The following is a 19,268-nucleotide window of genomic DNA, read 5'->3' on the forward strand; positions in this document are numbered from 1 at the left end:
TTCGAACTCCATTTATTGATTCCCCTGGACCAATAGCAGCTACATAAATTGTTTAATTCTCTTTCCAGTTTGCTTTCCTTCAACTAAGGCTATTGAGACCCATAGAAGCTCAATTGGTTGCTTTCTTCCCCATGGATTGACATTAATAGAATGGTTTATTGAAAGCAAACTCACTTGCAAGAGCGAGCAGCAACGAACGAGTCTACGATTTGTTTTTTTGTAAGATGGTCCATAAAAAATATAATTTTTCTAAGAATTAGAGATGTCTGCCTTGCCTTCATTCTTGCTTAAGCTAAACTCAATTTATAGAATATAATTCTCTCTCTCTCTCTCTCTCTCTCTCTCTCTCTCTCTCTCTCTCTCTCTCTATATATATATATATATATATGTGTGTGTGTGTGTGGGATTCGCTTAATGGTTGCCCTTAACGCATTTGTGAATGAACCATTTCAGGAAAATATTGGTACCACTTTTACAAAAAATATTTAAAAAAAACTATCAAAAAAATTAGATTTTTTTTTTCTTTTTCCATAAAAGGTTTCTTAAAATATCCTTAATTTTTTATAGATTATAAATTATTAATATAGACTAGACCCCATAAAAGTGGGAGTTTTATACACGGTGTGTATGATCATTTATAGTGTGGGTTTGGATCCAAGTTTGAGTTTTGCGTTTGCATTTTTTTTTTTCTGCTGCGCGCGACAAAATTCACTGTTCTTGTATGGTTTAACACTATTCACGCACTATTCCAGTATTGTTCATGGGACCCACAGTCACTTTATTCAGAAAAAAAATATATATTAAAAATGAGTCTCATGGTACTATTCACACATTTAAAAATTATTTTGCTACAGTATTTTCAGTTTTCAGTTTCAACAAAAATAAGTTGTATCCAAACGGACCCACAGTCTGATATAGTTGTAATGGATGAATTTAGGAAGAATTCTCCTCAAATATTGTACTTTCCAATTGCATTTATCCAAGTAATTAGTTTCATTCTTCTAAGTGAGAACTGCAGGTCCGAACCCACTACAAAGCAAAATTCACAAAACTTAGTAAAACATGGTGAGATGTATCCTTTACTTTGGTCTTCTCGACGGGCTAGCAACATAATTACATAGGTTTCCACAAATTCTAAGTATATCCTCTTTTTTTTTTTCTCCTAAAAATATATAAACAAAGAAAATAGAATCGATCTCAACGCCCATTGCATCACAAAGTGAAATTGACCACTTGTACATTTCTTGGCCATGACAAACCAAATGGCCAACTGGCCTAGGTAGCCGTTCATATATAAGGCTATACATTCTATGGAAGTTGGAAGCAACATATTATCAGACCAAAAACACCAGTTCATCATCAAAAGTACTATAAATTAATATGGATTCTCATTCCACAGTAGCAATTTTTGTTGCTTGCTTCGCGGTTTTGGTTATGGTCATTGCTGCACAGGGAACTGGGGGAAGCATGCCGGGAAGTGTGAGCATGACCGGAAACATGGCCGATGAAATGGTCATGCCTCCTGGAACGTCCATGTCAGCTCCTCCTGCTCCTCCCCCAAGTGGCTCTACAAGCAACCTCCCATACTCATCCATGGTGATTGGACTACTTGCTTTCATTGCTACATTTCTGAGCTAAATATTTGATCCCTTGTTTTTTTACTTGTGCTTTGGTTTTTGGTGTTTGCATACTTGGCATTTCACTTGAAATAATCTTCTCAGTTCCTTTTTTCCTTTTTTGAAGTATAAAATTTGGTGGGATCTGTGTCTGTTATGCTTTTTTTTTTTTTTTTTTTTTTTTTTTTTTGTTGACGATCTTACAATAAAAATATGCTCCTTAATAAGAATTCTCATTAGTCAAAAATTGGAACTTTGATTTCTGGGGTTGCCCAACGGCCAAAGTGGAATACAACAGTGTATCACTATTCAATCATCATCAAGGTATGTATAGTTTAGGTAGTTGGATTTGGGCGCCTTCAACATTTTCTGTGGACCCCCATGTCCAAAATGTTACATTTGGATAAGAACCAACAATATTCAATAGCAGTGTTTTTTTTTTTAAAATAAATTTTTTATGGCTGTAAATAAAGCTAAAAAAGAGCATGATTAATTGTAATATACCACCTAAAAAGAATCATTTGAAGAAGAATGTGAAGAAAAAAAAAATGTCTATAGGACCTTATTATTAGAAAGGAGAATGCAGCTTCCTTGTTAAATCTGAAAGGTATGAATGTGCAAATGCTGCATGCATTGCTGCTCCGATGGGAAGTACATTCTCGTCGATGAAAAAGTAAGGGCTATGTGGAGGATATGCAGCTCCAATCTTTTCATTTTCTATGCCTAAAAATAGGAATGATCCAGGTACCTTATCCAAGTAGAAAGCGAAATCCTCACTCCCCATGAAGGAAGGAGCTAATTTTGTGTTTTCTTCTCCTACTATCTCACTCGAGACAAGGCGCACATGTTCATAAATTTTCTCATCATTTATAGTTGGGGGAATTGTGGGATGTTCCTTTCCTGAGAAATCAATCTCAGCAGAGCAACGCTGTACTGCTGCCTGCCCTTTTATAACCTGGCAAAAAGAAATCAAACTCAAAAATAATCATAGGCAAAAATGTCCTATCTTCATACTTTTAGTACCCATTTGAGTTAATATGTAGCCTTCTATCAAGTGACTGACCTATATATACATTTGGTTTTTCTTGGATCTTCACAAGAGTAATTTTCGGAATACTCCACAATTTTTTTAATAGCTATTGACACAGCAACTTGTGATTAAAGCAATTTCACTTTCACATGAGTTTATCATCGACAGAATTTTTATTAGCACCAATCACCACATACCATTTCAGCCATTGTGCAGGAAATTGTGAAAAATTGTCTCCCAGATATATTGTTTCATAAAATGCAAAAACCTTACAATGCTATGCATATTAACTACCTACAATGCTATGCAAAGTAGGTAGGTGAATTACCTCTTCTATTCTTTCCCTGAGAGAAAGGAAGCTTTTCTTGCTGAAAGCCCTAAAAGTCCCAGCTATTGTAGCAGACTCTGGGATGATGTTAAATGCTGTCCCTCCTTGGATTATGGCAACAGAAACCACCTACAGTATATTACATTTTTTTGTAATAAAATGTATGAAAACTCAACTCCATTGTAGATTAAAGTGTAAACCAAACGACCAATTCATTTCATGAGGGCTCAGATTATAAAATTACTATTAATACCTGAGAATCCAAGGGGTCTATCTCCCTTGACACAATATTTTGCAAGCTGATTACTGACGTTGATACAGCCAAAATTGGATCAATGGACTGTTGTGGAATTGCCGCGTGACCACCTTTCCCACTGATCTTTGCTTTAAAGCTGCCACACCCAGCTAGAAATTCTCCCGGACGTGATGCAACAACACCAACAGGGTACCTTTGCACCAAGTGCAACCCAAAAATGGCCTCTACATTTTCAAGCACCCCTTCTTTGATCATGTCTTTTGCACCTTCCCCACGCTCTTCAGCAGGTTGAAATATAAGAATAACAGTACCCTACATTCAAATGTGATTTTGTGAATGAGAGGAACACAGAAATATACTAAAATTAAGAAATTAGAGATGTGTCCAGAGTCCACAAGACCTGTAACTTGTGTCTCAGCTCTTGCAGTATCTTTGCAGCACCCAGGAGCATAGCTACATGTGCATCGTGCCCACAGGCATGCATTTTGCCCTCTACTTTGCTCTTGTGTTCCCATTCTACCAATTCCTATACAAGAACATACATTTTACTAGACAACACATAGCACTGCACCTCTTGAAATCAGAATAATACCGTCAGAATTTGAACAACAGATAAAGTCCATAATTTCCTCCTCGTAGGAGAGTCATAGAAATACCATTAGAGATAGGTTGGTCTGTGATACTCAGCCCTGAGTCTTGACAACAGAGTTTTGTAACAAGGGTAGTCTTAGAACAATGGTTAAATGATTAAATTTACAATTTCCTAGTGGTTAAATCTTTTAGGATAATTAGTGATATTTGAAGCAAGAGGAGAACTCTTAAAATCCCTTTGTGCCTTTAGAATTCAAATTTAAGAAGGGAAAGGCTTTTTTCTTTCTTTGGTTTATAAGAGATCCATTGACCTATAACCTACATAGCAGGAGGAAAACTCTCCCATTTGTTGATGAAGGTGAGACTTGATCCCAAGTTCCTAATATAATATGACATCAAGAGACCTCACAAGCTAATAAAAATTGAAATACTTTACATTTTCGAAGCCTTAATAGAGTCAAATCATCAGAATCTTTGCTTATATTTGGATTGCATATAACATTGTATATAGGCCAAGAAACCATATCTAATTTTAGTGAAAAAACACATTAAAGTTAGATATTCAATGTTGTTTCCTCTTTTATATATATATATATATATATATGTGTGTGTGTAACATATATTCTTCTTAATTTATCTTAAAAGCCTACTCAGACTTGTGCAAATAGGCCATGTCCTGTTCTTGATAGGCTGCTATCCTATCACTATCATAGTTTACCCCGTAATTAAGGATATGTATCCACCTCTAATTCCTCTTCTTTATACACTGCCCCACGAGGGCCACGACCAATGAAACAGGATGCTGTCTTTTTTTTTCTTTTCTGGGTAACTTAAGAGGGTGTTATTACAATTCATGAAAAATTATTAGATACTCTTGGAGTACGGTGGTGCTTCTTCCTTACATTCATGGTGAATCCCACTAATGAATGTTAGAGGAAGTAGCATCACATCACCGTAATCCAAAAACATCTAAAACTTATTTCACTGTCCACAACTATGACGATGGTTTTATTCCTAAGTGATTCCTTTTGTCCCTAAATTTTCTTTTGAACCAAATCATTAATTGTGGTGAAAGTCTGGGCAAAGTTTTCTTTAAACATTTTATGGGTGTTATTTTACTTTTTCGCTATTTATTATTGCCTTGAAATTAATTTTAAATATGTTTCAAGCATTTTGTTATTGTTACTTAATTTTAAAACCTAAAACGAACATATTATATCCAAAAATAATTAAATTATTCATTAAAAATATTAATTAAATTAATTGTTGTCCCCCAGGCGTGTCGTGCTCTAATCTTTTAAGAAATGCCATAAGTCATGTACCAATGAGTGAACAGACGTGCAACGGTGGATGAAAACGATTACAATTATACAAAATCTGGAACTTTTTGACTTCCAGATAATCACCAATTTTGGCTGATTGACAAAACACATTAGTTGACAATACCGCAAAGCACATGGTACAATTGTCTTATTTCCCTATGTCAAACCACCACCCTACATTTTCAATTTTTTTGGCTTGTAACAGGGACGAAGCCAGAACTTGAACTTAGCGAGACAGTTTTACTGTTTGTTGCGTATAATGACTTTAGTTTCTGGGTCGGTTGCTTAACAGCTAATGAGTTTTTTTTGTGTGTTTTTGCATGTGGATCCAGGTATGAACAAAATTATTTTGTTTAAAATTTTTTAAAGAATCAAGTTGTTTGTTTTAGATAAAATTGGTTGATTAAGTTTAATTGTTTTTAACTTTACTATTGGTAATTTTTGTTGTTGAATAATTTTTTTGGGCTCATTTATTTTGCTTTAGATTTTAGATCTAGCCTTTAAAGAAAATGCTAAAATTACAAATTTTTTTTTTTACAAATTATTAATGTGGTGAATAGTTATTAAGTAAAAATGCGATATAATGAGCTCAGATGCAAACCAATAAAAGTTTACTACCACAACAGTTTGTAAAAATGTTATAGAAAATTTTGTGACTAGAGTAGTACTCCTAAATGAATCAATGATAATATTAAGGGGGGGGGCAAAGTGTGATTTTATAGAACAAAATTGCTAAAATTGGTGACCATGTATATATTAATTAAAAAAAAAAAAATAGGAGAAGCCATTGCCCCCCTAGTCCAAGTCTCCCTCCGCCCTTGGCTTGTACCCAAGAATCTGAAATTTTTTGGCCCTTAATGTTGCTTCATGAGCATCCTTTTGTAATTGGGACGAGCCTTTAACCATCTCCAACTTCTCTGCTTGAGTTTTCTGCTCGGACGATAGAGATGGTTTAAGGCCCTCTTTCTTCTTAATGCATGTATTCTTAATTATAAATATTCAGCAGCAGAGAAAATTATTAATAGAAAAGTTAAGGAAAACGTACATATTTACTCTTACAAAGTACTAGAAACCAAAAAGTAAATCATGTCTTTGTGTCCAACTCAAGAATTTTAAAAAATAATAATAATTACACAAATAGAAAGAAAAAAAAGAAAGAAACCAAAACAGCACAGTTAACTAAAAAAAAAAAAATCTGACCTGAATTGGCAAAGCATCCATATCTGCTCTAAGAGCAACAAAGGGTGGAGAACCAGACCCAATGGTAGCTACTACGCCTGTATGTGCCACAGGCCACCGGTACTTAACACCAAGCTCATCAAGCTCACGCCTAATGACCTCACTTGTCTTGAATTCTTCATATGCAAGTTCTGGGTGCTCATGAATTTCTCTCCTCACCTTCTTCATCCAATCTACTGTTTTGGCATCATTAGCCAACCCAAGTATGTGGTCTCTCAAGGAAGAGTTTTGATAAGTTGTATGAGAATTCAAGCTATTCTCATGGCTATCAGCTTGGAAGTTCAAAGAAAAGCTCAGGGGTATGGCAATGGAGATTAGGAATATGAGCTGCAGAAAGTCCATGTGGCTTAGCTGAGGACAAAACATTTTTTTGGCTTAAGCGGTTATAGTTGTGGATGATTGTTAAGAGAAGTAGGAACTATTTATAGTTTCATAAGACAGTAAGGTTGTAATCTAATTACCTTCCAATGTGCTAAGTGCTAACAGCTTTGACCGGTGTCTCCTACCATTTTTTTACGAAAACGTTCAAAATTCAAATCTTTCTACTTCTATTATATTCATTGAATTTATTGAAGAAAAAAAATTTATAAGTTCTTGTAATTTTTTTCGCAACTATTTGTATAGAGTTGTCACACGCCTGTTTGGCCCTACCACAAACACAAAAGAAAAGAGGAAGGTGAAAATTTATGTAAAATTTTCGGCAAGCCTAGACTTATTGATAATAAGATTTTATTAATGAATGACTTTAGAGCATATGTTAATAAACCATTTAAGAAAATGTTTTATGAAAAAGTAAAAAAAATAAAATTAATTTTTCTGACAGTCTTTTTAATTTTTCATAAATTTTTTTTAAATGAATAATTAATGTACATTAACTGGACCCTTGATAAAATATAAAATTGAAAAAGACCAAAAAAAAAACTTTAATCCTCATTCTTCTCTCTTCTCTCTTAAGGTTGAATTTTACCTATTAAAAAAAAAAAAAAGTTGAATTTTAGTATAACAGTTAATAGATGGAGGAAAATTATGTTAGGCGTGTGATATGAGGACAATACAATTACAGCTCATGCATCACATGACAAAAATATATCTTAATAAATAACCACTTTGATTTTATCCCGTGACTAATCTTTAATTTAGATTTACATTGTTTGAATCCATTATCTTGTCCAATCAATAAAGTCAAGTTTGTCCTATCAACAAAAACAATTAAAATTAAAATACAAAATTAAAGTCAAGTTTGATGTTTATTTTTAACCCTGTTCAACCCAGATAAGTTTTGTAAAACAATAATATATGAGTTATTGAACCCTTTCCGATTCTTTCTAGGGGAGAGTATGATATAAAATTATAAATTCTTCTCCTCTACTTGTTGTAAGGGAAAAAATTTACAAAACAGAAAAAGTAATAAATCACTATGTTAAGGAAATAAATTACCATGTTTAGCATTTTTAGTAATAATTTGACATTTTGGTCTTTCGAAAAAAATCACAATGTTAAGGAAATAAATACAAGATCTTCCATAATCTATTTGTGATTAATCCTTAATCATATCTCTTGATATATATGAAATTATTACAAGGAAAATTATTAAACTTTCATAAATGGTTTAAATTATGAAAATTACTATTAATATTACAAACTTCATTACATTACTCTTACAAATAGATTTGCCAATTTTTAAACACAACAAAAAAGTAGTTAAGAATTTATTTATTTTATTATTGATATCATACCAATCACAATCATTCTCATACTAGTTATAACTTATAAGCACTTTGTTAAAAGTGGTAGTAACTTTTGCAATTTATTTTCATTTCAAATTATTTGACATTTTTCTTCTTGTAAATGTATTGTTTATATTTCTTTTAATTTGTGTTGAGTTATATAAATATATACCAAATATTCTGTTATAATTAATTGTATCAAATAACTTTATATACACACACATACATACATACACACATAAAAGTTCGTTAAGAAACTGTGAACTTAATAATTTAACCATAATTCTAACACTCCTGAGGTAGATTGGAGACATAAATCAAAATCAGAATCTCTTAATTACTCTAATACTATAATAAATCACCAATTATTCTAAAAGCTTAAACTGTCAAAAAATAGTTAATTTGATCATTTAACTATAATTCTAACATGACTTATAGTATTCTATTAATTCATAGTGATTTTTTTAGAATCAATTCATATTGAAATGATTAGATTGGATTTTTCCATATATCTCATTAACATTTAAACAAACCTTAATCAGAATTGTTTTGGTATATATGAATATTATGAATTACATGACAAATTCAATCCACTCATTTCAAGAGTAGGATTATTTTTTTCTCAAGTGAAATGGAGAGAGTCTATTTTGTTGTTAAAATTTTATTTCTTATATCAAATAATGTACATGGAATCATGTCATTTAAACTTTTAAATGCTTGATCTCTAGCCATAAAATGGATCAATTTGGAAATGGAACTGATCATTATTCCTCATTTTACAATTAATGGATAAGATTTTTAAAACTTCACAATTAAGGAGCTAAGAATCCTAGAAAATCTTAACCCATGACTTGCCATGTATGTATTCATTTGAACATTTATTGACTCTATACATTTATAAACTATAAGCTGTCTTGCACAAAGAGAATTCAATTTTTTCCCCTTACAACCAGTGTTCTTTTTTTTTTTTTTCTTTTTTTTTTTGGGGGGGGGGGGGGGGGGGGTGGGGGTGGGGGGGTGTTGGGGTTGGGGGTTGAAGGTGTGAAGAATTGAGCTCACTTGTTTGTGTGAGAATTGGACAATATTATTGAACCACAAGACTTTAAAAATTAAAATTAAAATTATATTACGTATTTATATGTCTATATCTTTTATTGTGGATATTTATATAATTTTTGTACTTCTTATAATTGAACATACATATAGTCTGACTTTGACCAATGACTCATAGTTGACCAGGCCAACTGGCGACATAGGTGGTGTTTGGGTACTGATGAAACCAGACACGTTTGCGTCTGCATTTCCTTTCTTTCTTTTTTGCATGTTGAGAAGCGCATTTCAACTGGAAAGTGGTCTGTCAGTGGGTCCCGTGCACTGTTCACGGGACCCACAAACCTTTTTATTCAGCAGCTTTTTCATTAAAAATGGATCCCACGACACTATTTACACATTTAAAAATTATTTTGCTACAGTATTTTAAGTTTTAAGTTTTACGTTTTCAGCAAAATAAATGGTATCTAAATGGACCCATAATGTTCCAAAAAGTGTACATGCATGGGATCAAGTTCATTTGGGTGTTTTTTTTTTTTTGGCTGAATGGTTCAAATTTGGGTTTAATAGATACGCTTTAAAGACCACTTATCTCATAGCACTTAAGCATAAAAATCCTCCAATAAATGGAATGTCCTTTGGATTCTGTATAGTGATGGGTCATCAATATCATCACCGTTTATAACTTTCATTTTGTGCTGCTCAGCTGCATCCGCAACAATGCTCCATGAAGCAGAATATCATAAGAAGAGCAATGCTAGGACCGTAAATAATCACACAACTTTTATCATAACTCGTCAAGTGTCAAGTTATGAACGGTGGAGGTGTAAACCTACATGAACCCACCATTTTTTCTTTTATCACTCACAACTTTTCACGTAAAGAACTGTAGGAAAAGTTGTGTGATTATTTGTGGTCTAGCATTTTTTATATAAGAATATCGATATGATCTCCATGATTAACTAATCATTGATGAATGCGGTGATGGTCCAAGCTCCAAACATCTTAGATGAAACGTGAATCAATTACACTTGAGAAGTAAACATTTTTCACGCATCAAACGCATGGTTCATTGGTAGCGCTGTAGTGCTCAATCAATTACACTTTGAGAAGTAAACATTGCTCACTAATATCACATGAAAAAAGAGAAACATGAGCGCCGAAATATAGGTTTCAGCAGGCACAAGCAAGTGTGTGGTAGGTTATATTTTGGAACCATGCATTCTACTTAAAAAGCACAAATACTTTAAATTAGTGGCCTTAATTAGGCCTACTCCTACCCGTATGTGAGACTAAAGTATCCAATACAAGATAATTTTTTAACTATCTTTTTATTTCTCTCTCACTTCCTTTCTATAAAACAAATAGCTCCTTGATTAGTTTTATTATTTATATACTAGCCTTTAAGCATGCGCGTGTTTGAAAGCTCTTATATTTTTTTTGGGTAAAAATTAATAATTTGCATCTATTATAATTTATAATTTAGAAATATTTTATTTTCAAACAAATAAAAAGTATAAATTTTAAAAATAAGCACTAACTATAATTTCTTTTTTAAACATAAAGGAAAAAAAATCCTAAATTTTAGGAGTTCTCTTTTTGAATTAAAAATGAAATTTGTTAGTTGTCATTTATAACCTTATTTCTAAATGAAATTACCATTTATTAATGAGGGTATCTTTGAACTACATAAAAATCCAGTTGAAAAAGGAGAATTCTCTTATATATAGTATAGATAATTTACTTTTTAGCATTAGATGTTTGTTAACATAATTTGTAAGCTAAAGGTTAACATAATTTGTACTTAAAAAATTATTTATTAGGTTTTACTACCGGCATTCATTAAAAACCTATTTTAAGAAACTTTTTTGTGAAAAAATAAAAAAATTGGCTTATTTTTTAATAATTTTTTTAATTTTTCATCAAATATTTCCTAAAATTGGTGATTAATGAATACCCAAACCCTATCGAATCCTATTTAAATGATGTATCACTATAAGTGCTTTTTAATTTACCTCATTTTTATTGATTTGGTAAACTAGTCATGGGGCATTGGATGGTGGCCAATGTCAATTACATTACAATAGCGTATTATTGCTTCGGTGGTCATGATGGATTAATTAGTGGGTGATGCAATGTGAAAAGCATGCAATGCGTGGAGAATAAAATGTTATCCTCAAAAATTGCCCGGAATGACCGGGGCACGATGCATATACAATCCAAAAGAAAAGTAGGCCATATTGTGTTTTGAGTAATTGAGTGGTCCTATTCACTTGCATGTGAAATCTGTAGGTACATCCTACCTAACTGTGCACCAACTAGGCCCAAAAGATTATGGGCCGTCACATCACAGTTCTATTTTTTCCTTTTCCTTTTTTTAGCTATAAAGAGTGTGTTTCTTTTCTTCTTCTTTTTTCTTTTTTTTTTTGGGCATTAGTCGGAGAATTTGAACTTTAATTAACAACTTAGCCTTGGATTTTTTTAAAAAAAAAAATTAATTAATTGTTTCAATAAATGAGAAGGGGAATTCAAACCTTGATTTGCCTCATAAAAAAGATAAGATGATATCACCAAGTTATGAGACTTTTGACAATTTAACGATATCTTATTGAGGTAAAAATCTCAAATGTAATGTTTATACCACATGTATGCACTAGCAACTAATTAATTGGTTTTTGTTAAATTACCGATTACTCCAAAAGTCTAAACTATTGAGTTATAAATTTAATCATTTAATCACATTTTTCTAACACTCCCTCTTACGTGTGGGCCAAAACTATTTTTTGAGACAATCAGTATTTTAACAATTTTGAATTATGGTTTCTCGTGCTATTAGAAAAGTTAAATTAGTTTTAGACAATACTACGATGTTAGTTAATGTTAGGAATGTATATATGAGCACTCTTTGCCTTAGATATTTTTTTAAAAATAGTGTCACCAAATAAAAATAAAGCTTTTTCGGCATGGCCAATTGAATTCTTGGAGGATTCAAGTATAACTTTTGAGTGTCTAGGCTTTAAAAACATGTAAATATATTTATCATTATAATTTTAAAAACTTGGTGGCCATGGATCCCTTGCCCCAAAAAATTGGTACTTAAAAAAACAATAGCTTCAAACCACCAAAACAAACAAATTCTTAAATTAGTTTTAATTGTTATATGGGGGTGATGAGGTAGCCCATGCCCCAATGACATGAAGCTTGGGACTAACTGAAATTATCAACAATGGTATATCATTTTTATTCAAACAAGGCAACACTATGGGAGATTGTCCGACCGGCCTCACCACATCATCAAATCTCCCACTTAAAAAGAAGCATCGACCATGTAAAATAGTCATCTTTGCATTTATTACACCCCAACAACCTCTCTCTCTCTCTCTCTCTCTCTCTCATCAAATCATTGACCTGCCCCACTATCCTCTATATGACACTAGACCAGAATGATAGGAATCAAATGAACCAAAAAAAAATCGAATTTTGGGGCTCTATTTTGTAGAAGTGAGAGATAATTCTTCTCAATGTAAAAAATCCATTACGAGGAGGTATGGTTTTTTTTCTACCCACAAAAACATACTTTCATCCCTAAAAATACTCATACTCAACTGACTTTACTATGATCATTTTCACAACTTGTTGATGTAGTCAATTGTGAAAAAAAAAACCCTATGAATCCATATAAAATGTGATGGGTAAACAGTGTCTACCACTCACAGTCAATCACTTCAATAAATTATGAAAATGAGAATAGTGAAATATAACATGTCCCGAAATTAATTCAAATAAAATACTCTAATTTATCAGTCCGTACATTGGGATGGGGTTTTCATGCAGGGAAATATTATTACTCTAGAGAAAGCAACACCTCTCATTTATATGTATTGTCAACATATGAAAAAGACTTGAAAGTGTTTGGCAGTAAAGAGTTTGACAACATAGTGCCAAATTTTCAAATCAATTATTTGAGGTTATAACAATAATACTAAATCAAAAGTTGTGGTACCAAATGGTAGACACTTTTTGCCCAATGGGGGGGATGTTTTCAAGAAAAAAAATCATAAGTTGTGGTACCAAATAATGGGGGATGTTTACAAGAAAGAAAGGACAAAATGTAAAAGGATCTATTGAGGTATTGGTCAATTTTCAAAACGGTTACTTTATATATATATATATAAATATATATATATATATATATATGTAATTTCATAGTTACAATTGAGGATTGATCCTAAGCTTCAAAAAATGATAAAATTAACCACTCTATCTCAGTTTTGTTAATTTTGATTGACTAAAAACTAAGGGTCATCAATGGGTTGGGTCGGCCTGCCCGGCCCATTTTTACTTGGTCCATGGACACAATGGGCTGGGTATAGTGGGCTTTTAACTAGTTAATGGGCTGGGTCGGGCTAGGTCAAAAGAGAAAATCCCAACTCATGACCCTGCCCATGGGCAATGCTCATTTTATCTTTAGTGGGCTAGGCTGCAGAGTTGGGCTTAATGGACTACCCATGGGCTTATATTAGCGTATTATTTTATTATTTTTATAAGGAAATAATCAATTTTTTATAAAGAAATAATCAATCTATTTTTTTTAAATGAAAGAATCAAATAATTTAATACTTAATTACAAATTTTTTTACCATCAAATCTATTTAATTTTTTGTTTTGTTAATGGAAACCTATCTAATTTTTTTTATTAAGGCTTTAAATGATTTTTTATTTTTATCTTTAATATAAAAAAAATGTCAAATAGTTAATTTAAAGTTGCTAGACTACTAGAAAATTATATATTTAGTACGATCACTTTAAGTATCTTAGTGGTTAGGAGAGTTCTCTTAAGAAATTCTTCTATAACATCTCAAGATCATCTTTCATACACCTCCAACATATTTTTGTTATGAATTATGAGTTATTGGGCTGGGCAACGGGCTGGGCAACAGGCTAGGCTACTAGGCTAGCCCATCGAGTGCCCATGGGCATAAAAACTAGCTCACAACCTGACCTACTGGGCTAGTGAGCTACCCATGGGCCTCAATAACATCGGGCCGGGCCACTCATTAGCCTGGTGGGCCATCGGGCTTTTGGGTTGAGTCGTGGGCTATGTGCTATTTGGTTATGATGACTAAAAACATTAAATGAAATAAAAATTAGTTTCAAAATTTAAAAAACCATATTAATTGTTTTTTTTTTTACTTTTAATATTTTCCATTTCCATTAACACAAAAATGGCTAAAAAATAACATAAGAAAATTCATAATAATAATTTAATTTGAACCTTAATAAAATAAAAAAAAAGTAAAAACAGGCCTTAATAAAAAATTTTATTAAATGCATATATATATTTTTAAACTTTAATATTTTCCATTTCCATTAAAACAAAAATGGCTAAAAAAATTTCATAAGAAAATTCATAATAATAATTTAATTTGAACCTAGGACCTCTTACTCTGATACCATGTTAAATTATCGATTGTCCTAAAAGTTTAAGTTATTAGGAGATGGTGAATTTATGCATTTAATCTAACAAATTAAGTATTTAATATAACATGATTGGATCCAAATGCATACTTTTTTTCTAGGTGTTGCAAAAATTACCTTTATTGTTATGCTCACCAAATATGTTCGTTTGAAAAAGTGCTGATGAGACTTAAGAGTGTAAAGTAATGGTCTCAGGGTAATGGTGTTAGAGCATTAGCATTTATGGAGCTGAATTTTTTAGCTTTTAGTTTCTTAAAAACTTACTTTATTTATTTTAACACACCACTTTATAACTATAAGGACTCAAAAAGAAAAGCCCAAGGCCCACTTAGAATAGTGAAACCTAGATCTTCAAACTAAGCCCAAACAATGAATTTTTAAGAGAGTGGGCTTCTAATTTAGGTGCAATGCTGAGATAATCACAAGTCTAAGACTAATGAAACTAGAGTAACGGATAGGAGCGAATAGAACAACAACTCAGTGTGAACTCTTCCTCGGGCAGGTTCGAGGATAGACTTAGTATTGATAAGTAAGGTTGATATTTCTTTACAGGGTAATTTTCTATTCTCACACTTGTTTCTTTTTTCTTGGAAAATGTTCATCCCCTTTTTCTGGGGAGTTCCTTTCTTTATATAGTCAGTTTTCTTACATCTCAGCCTTCCATCTATACGTCTCAAGGGAGAACTTTGGATGCTTATCCCATCAGGAGCCTTTTGGAGGTGGTAGAAAGAGCTGTGAGCTGTGGAGCCACTATTCAGGAGTCATTTCGTCATTAATGCAGCTAACTAAGTTGGTGCAGAGTATTGAATGCGGAGGTGGGAGGTGTCTCCTTTAGGAAACTTTCTTCCCTCACCCCTGCATGTCTTGTACTTCCCTTTTGTCATCTACTTCCTTGTCCTTGGGTTTTTCGGGATGCCAATTATCATTTGGCTCTTTAGTTCTCCTCGGGTAAGTGTAACCCTCGGGGTCTAATTGAGTTTATTTGCTTGGGTTAGCTGGTTTATCCTCAGACTAGATACCCTAGTCCTCAGCCCTCCCACCAGTGGCGACGCCACGTTATGGTCAGGGTGTTCCTAGGAACACCCTGACCTGGTAAAAATAAATTAGGAACACACTCAATAAAAATTAGGAACACCCTCATATTTAAAAAAAAAAAAAAAAAAAAAAAAAAAAAAAAAAAAACCTCCAATACAGAGCAAATCACTAAATCAGAAATCACTAAAGGCTAAAGCAAACCCTAAGCTCCCAAAATCTCCTTCACAGTCCCACTAAGATCCTTCGCCATAGACCTAGGCTTCATCACCTTAGCGATCTCGATGACATCGTCGAGCGAGATGTTACCGTTGTGCTTGATGTTCTTCATCTTCTTCCAGCTCCTTCAATGCCTTGATGACCAGCGCGGCGACGAAGGGCACCACGGACACCTTGGCCTGACGGTTCTGGACCGTTAGCTTGACCATTATGCGGAGGCCCTTCCAATCCTTGGCGGTTTCCTTGGCTATGTCTTCTCCAATCTTCTTTGGGGAGAGACCCAGTGGACTGATCGCCGCTCGGACGTACACATCCACCACCTGTGAGGGATTGAGCTTTGGAGGCATCTTTTGTGTCTCTGGTGGTGGAGCTTAGGGTTTGAGGAGCTTGTATGAAATAGCTATGGGGGCGCTGTGAAAGTGAGTCGGAGAAATTGTGAGGTATTTCATTTTTCTAACTTTTCTCTCTAACTCTCTCTTTCAGTCTCTCAGTCTCTCTCTCTCTTTTTACATGAAATCACTGAAATGAAATGAATAAGAGTCTCTCTCTCTTTGTTCTTTAAGACTAACTTTTATCTGTGATTGGTTGAAACTTTAACTTTATTAATATTTTGCTTGGTTTTTGACTTTTGAATTTGGCTTTATCTTATCCGTTGGTGTTGGTGTGATATTAATTGTCTTTTAGTGTAATGTGTATTGTGATTTGTGATTGTTAAATTTTCTGATTGGCAACTGGCTCTTGTGATTGGGGGTATCAAGCATGAGGCTTGTCTGTTGAGTGGGATATTTGAATTGGGGGAAGTAAATGCACATGAGATGAGATGTGTGCTAGTGCAACTAATAAACAATAATTTAATTAACTAATAATTAATTGGGAAAAACAACTAATAAACAATAATTAATAATTTCATTAATCAATACAGTATAAAAGACAAAAAAATTAAATTATGTTAGGTTAAACAACAATTAATAAATTTATAATTAATGAAATAACAATATAACGAATTATAGTTTATAAAAGACAAACAAATTAATGAAACAACTAAACAATAATAATTAATAATTTTATTAATATTTCAAATGAACTTATAGTTTATTGTTTATTCTTTTGCTACCTTGGGAAAAATTTCTAAAGTCGCCATTGCCTCCCACAATAACACACCCAACATCAATGGTTCTATTTTTTTAGCACTTCATTTAAATTTTTTTTATTATTTTTTATTCTTTCTTTTTTCTTCATCTATTTCTCTCTCTTCCTCTCTTTCTCTCTCTCTCTTCCACCACAAGCCAACTCACCAAACCTTTCTTCCCCAATCAAAACTCACCACAAGCCCACCAACCACACCACCATTGACCACGAACACATCACAAACCACCCCAATCAAAACCCATCCCAACCGCGCCATAAGCCGACCCACCACCCCCACAACCCACCACCATTGCAACCCACGATGTGACCCACAACCACAGGCAGATCAATAATCCACCAAATCCATAGCAACCCATGGCTCGATCAACAACCCACCACTACCGCAACAATCGGCACCCAATCCAACCTTACCACTGTGACCAAAACCTACCATAACAACCCAATCAACAAACCACCAATCCAACCATTGCCACAACCAAAACCAACACAACCCAACCATTGATATTAAAAACGGAGAGAGAGAGAGAGAGGACGAACCCACTGACACCGACACCGACCCACCACCATGAACCCATACTGACCCACCACCACGAACCCAAACAATGATCTCAACGAACCCAAAGGCAAGAGTAAAGAGAAGAAACACTTTGGTTCAGTCGAGAGAGAAAAAAGGGAGGTGCTAGAGAGAAAAAGAGAGAAGGAAAAAAAAGAAGAAGAAGAGAAGACCAGAGAGAAAAAGGGAAAAAAAAAGAGAGAAAATGGTGTTTTTAACGAGAGAAGAAAGAGACAAAGAATAAACAAATATTTTTTTATTCCTTTGTTGCTACAATAGACTGCCCCAAAGATGGCAGTTTACTATAGCAAGTTTGTTAAAAATTTTAACAATGGCACCATTGATGTAGCTTAGTTTTTTTTTTGTTTGTGGTGCTAAAAATAACAAATTGGCAATATATCTCCATCAATGCTAATGATCATGTTCTTGTATATGTTAATTCTGTTCCTTACTGCCTTGACTATCTATCTTCAAGGAAAATGTTCTTTACTTGCATATTATAATTATTATCTTTGTTCTATTATAACAATCTTGTCTTTGACCCCAAAAAAAAAAGATTAAGCACATTGATGGTTAAATTTACACATGAAGACTAAATCATCTTTAATTAATTTGATGTTTTCCAAGTATTCAAATCCCCCTCCCATGTGTAACCAACAAATTATTAAAAATTTCCATAAAAAAAAAAAAAACAAATTATTTAAAATAAATAAAGAAATTATCTTTTGGGAACTTGGTGATATGAAGAATTTATCAGATTTGAGAGATCTCCATTGATTACTTGTTTTTAATGTAGTAACACGAAAAGAAAAGAATGTTACTATTTCTTAAGGTATTCAGACTCCATTAATTGTAAGCTATTAAGCATATGCCTTTTATACCCATTGGCTTTATTTTTCCTTACGAAAAGACTGTTGTTACTAAAAGTTAAGAACTTCCTTTTGTAATTTACACTCTATTTGTTTCAGTAATGACGTTTCTAGAAAACGAGTTATTTTTCAAGAAGTATTTTCTATAAAACTATTTTATTTTCCAATGTTTGGTAGCAACTTTAAATGAGTTAAAAAACAACCTCCTAACTTCCCTTATTTAGCTTGCTATGAGATATAGTTGTTTTCCAAAAAAAATTAATGGAAAACAATCTCTAAAAATAAACCATACTTTTTATATTGACCAAAGATAATTTTCCTTTGACTCATATTTTTTTATGCTACCAAACACTAGAAAACATGGAAAAATATATTTACACAAGGTTTTCCATCAAAACAAACGGAGCGTTAGTAACTAGCGGCCAATTGAAATTTATAGCTTTGTTTAATTTATTTATACTACTATTTAAGGGGCTTTCTATGTTTGGATCGATTTTTTTTTTTGTTTCAAAATACCTCTTGTAGGGTCACGGTTCGGGGTCCAGGCCCAACAATTATGGGGTTCTAGCCCAAGGAGCCCTAAATAATGAATTTGTAGAGAGTGAGTTACAGAACTAGGTCCTAACGAAGTGCATGCTAGTTAACTTTGGGCCATACAACAATTGAAAATAAGAAAATCTCCTTCATGTCCATTAGATATACGGTCTGAGAAGATGTATAGGGTGTATCTTTGTCTCTGATCAAAGGCTATGGTTCCTCTCTTCTTCTTTTGTTCTAAGTTCCTCCTTTTTTCTTCCGGTCCATTCTTC

General features: G+C 33.1%; 1 protein-coding gene and 1 pseudogene across 1 annotated transcript; both read right to left on the reverse strand.

Moving 5' to 3' along the window:
• Positions 1 to 1,852: 1,852 nt before the first annotated feature.
• LOC126718606 (IAA-amino acid hydrolase ILR1-like 1) lies at positions 1,853 to 6,797 on the reverse strand. Its single transcript, XM_050420901.1, has 5 exons — positions 6,344 to 6,797; positions 3,631 to 3,756; positions 3,228 to 3,542; positions 2,975 to 3,103; positions 1,853 to 2,571 (listed from the first exon to the last, which is right to left on the reverse strand). Exons 1-5 carry the CDS (start codon positions 6,746 to 6,748, stop codon positions 2,185 to 2,187), a joined length of 1,362 nt encoding a protein of 453 aa, XP_050276858.1. The 5' UTR covers positions 6,749 to 6,797; the 3' UTR covers positions 1,853 to 2,184.
• Positions 6,798 to 15,854: 9,057 nt separating this feature from the next.
• LOC126716433 (60S ribosomal protein L12-3-like) lies at positions 15,855 to 16,235 on the reverse strand (annotated as a pseudogene).
• Between the last annotated feature and the right edge of the window lie 3,033 nt (positions 16,236 to 19,268).

Source organism: Quercus robur, chromosome 3, assembly GCF_932294415.1.
Source record: "Quercus robur chromosome 3, dhQueRobu3.1, whole genome shotgun sequence".
Classification (NCBI taxonomy): Eukaryota; Viridiplantae; Streptophyta; class Magnoliopsida; order Fagales; family Fagaceae; genus Quercus; species Quercus robur.

Coding starts and splice junctions, on each gene's coding strand:
- LOC126718606 (XM_050420901.1), bottom strand. CDS start 6,748: ATGTTTTGTCCTCAGCTAAGCCACATGGACTTTCTGCAGCTCATATTC. Junction 3,104..3,227: donor TAGACCCCTTGGATTCTCAG/GTATTAATAGTA, acceptor AATATACTGTAG/GTGGTTTCTGTTGCCATAAT. Junction 2,572..2,974: donor TCAGGGAAAGAATAGAAGAG/GTAATTCACCTA, acceptor TCTTTTTGCCAG/GTTATAAAAGGGCAGGCAGC.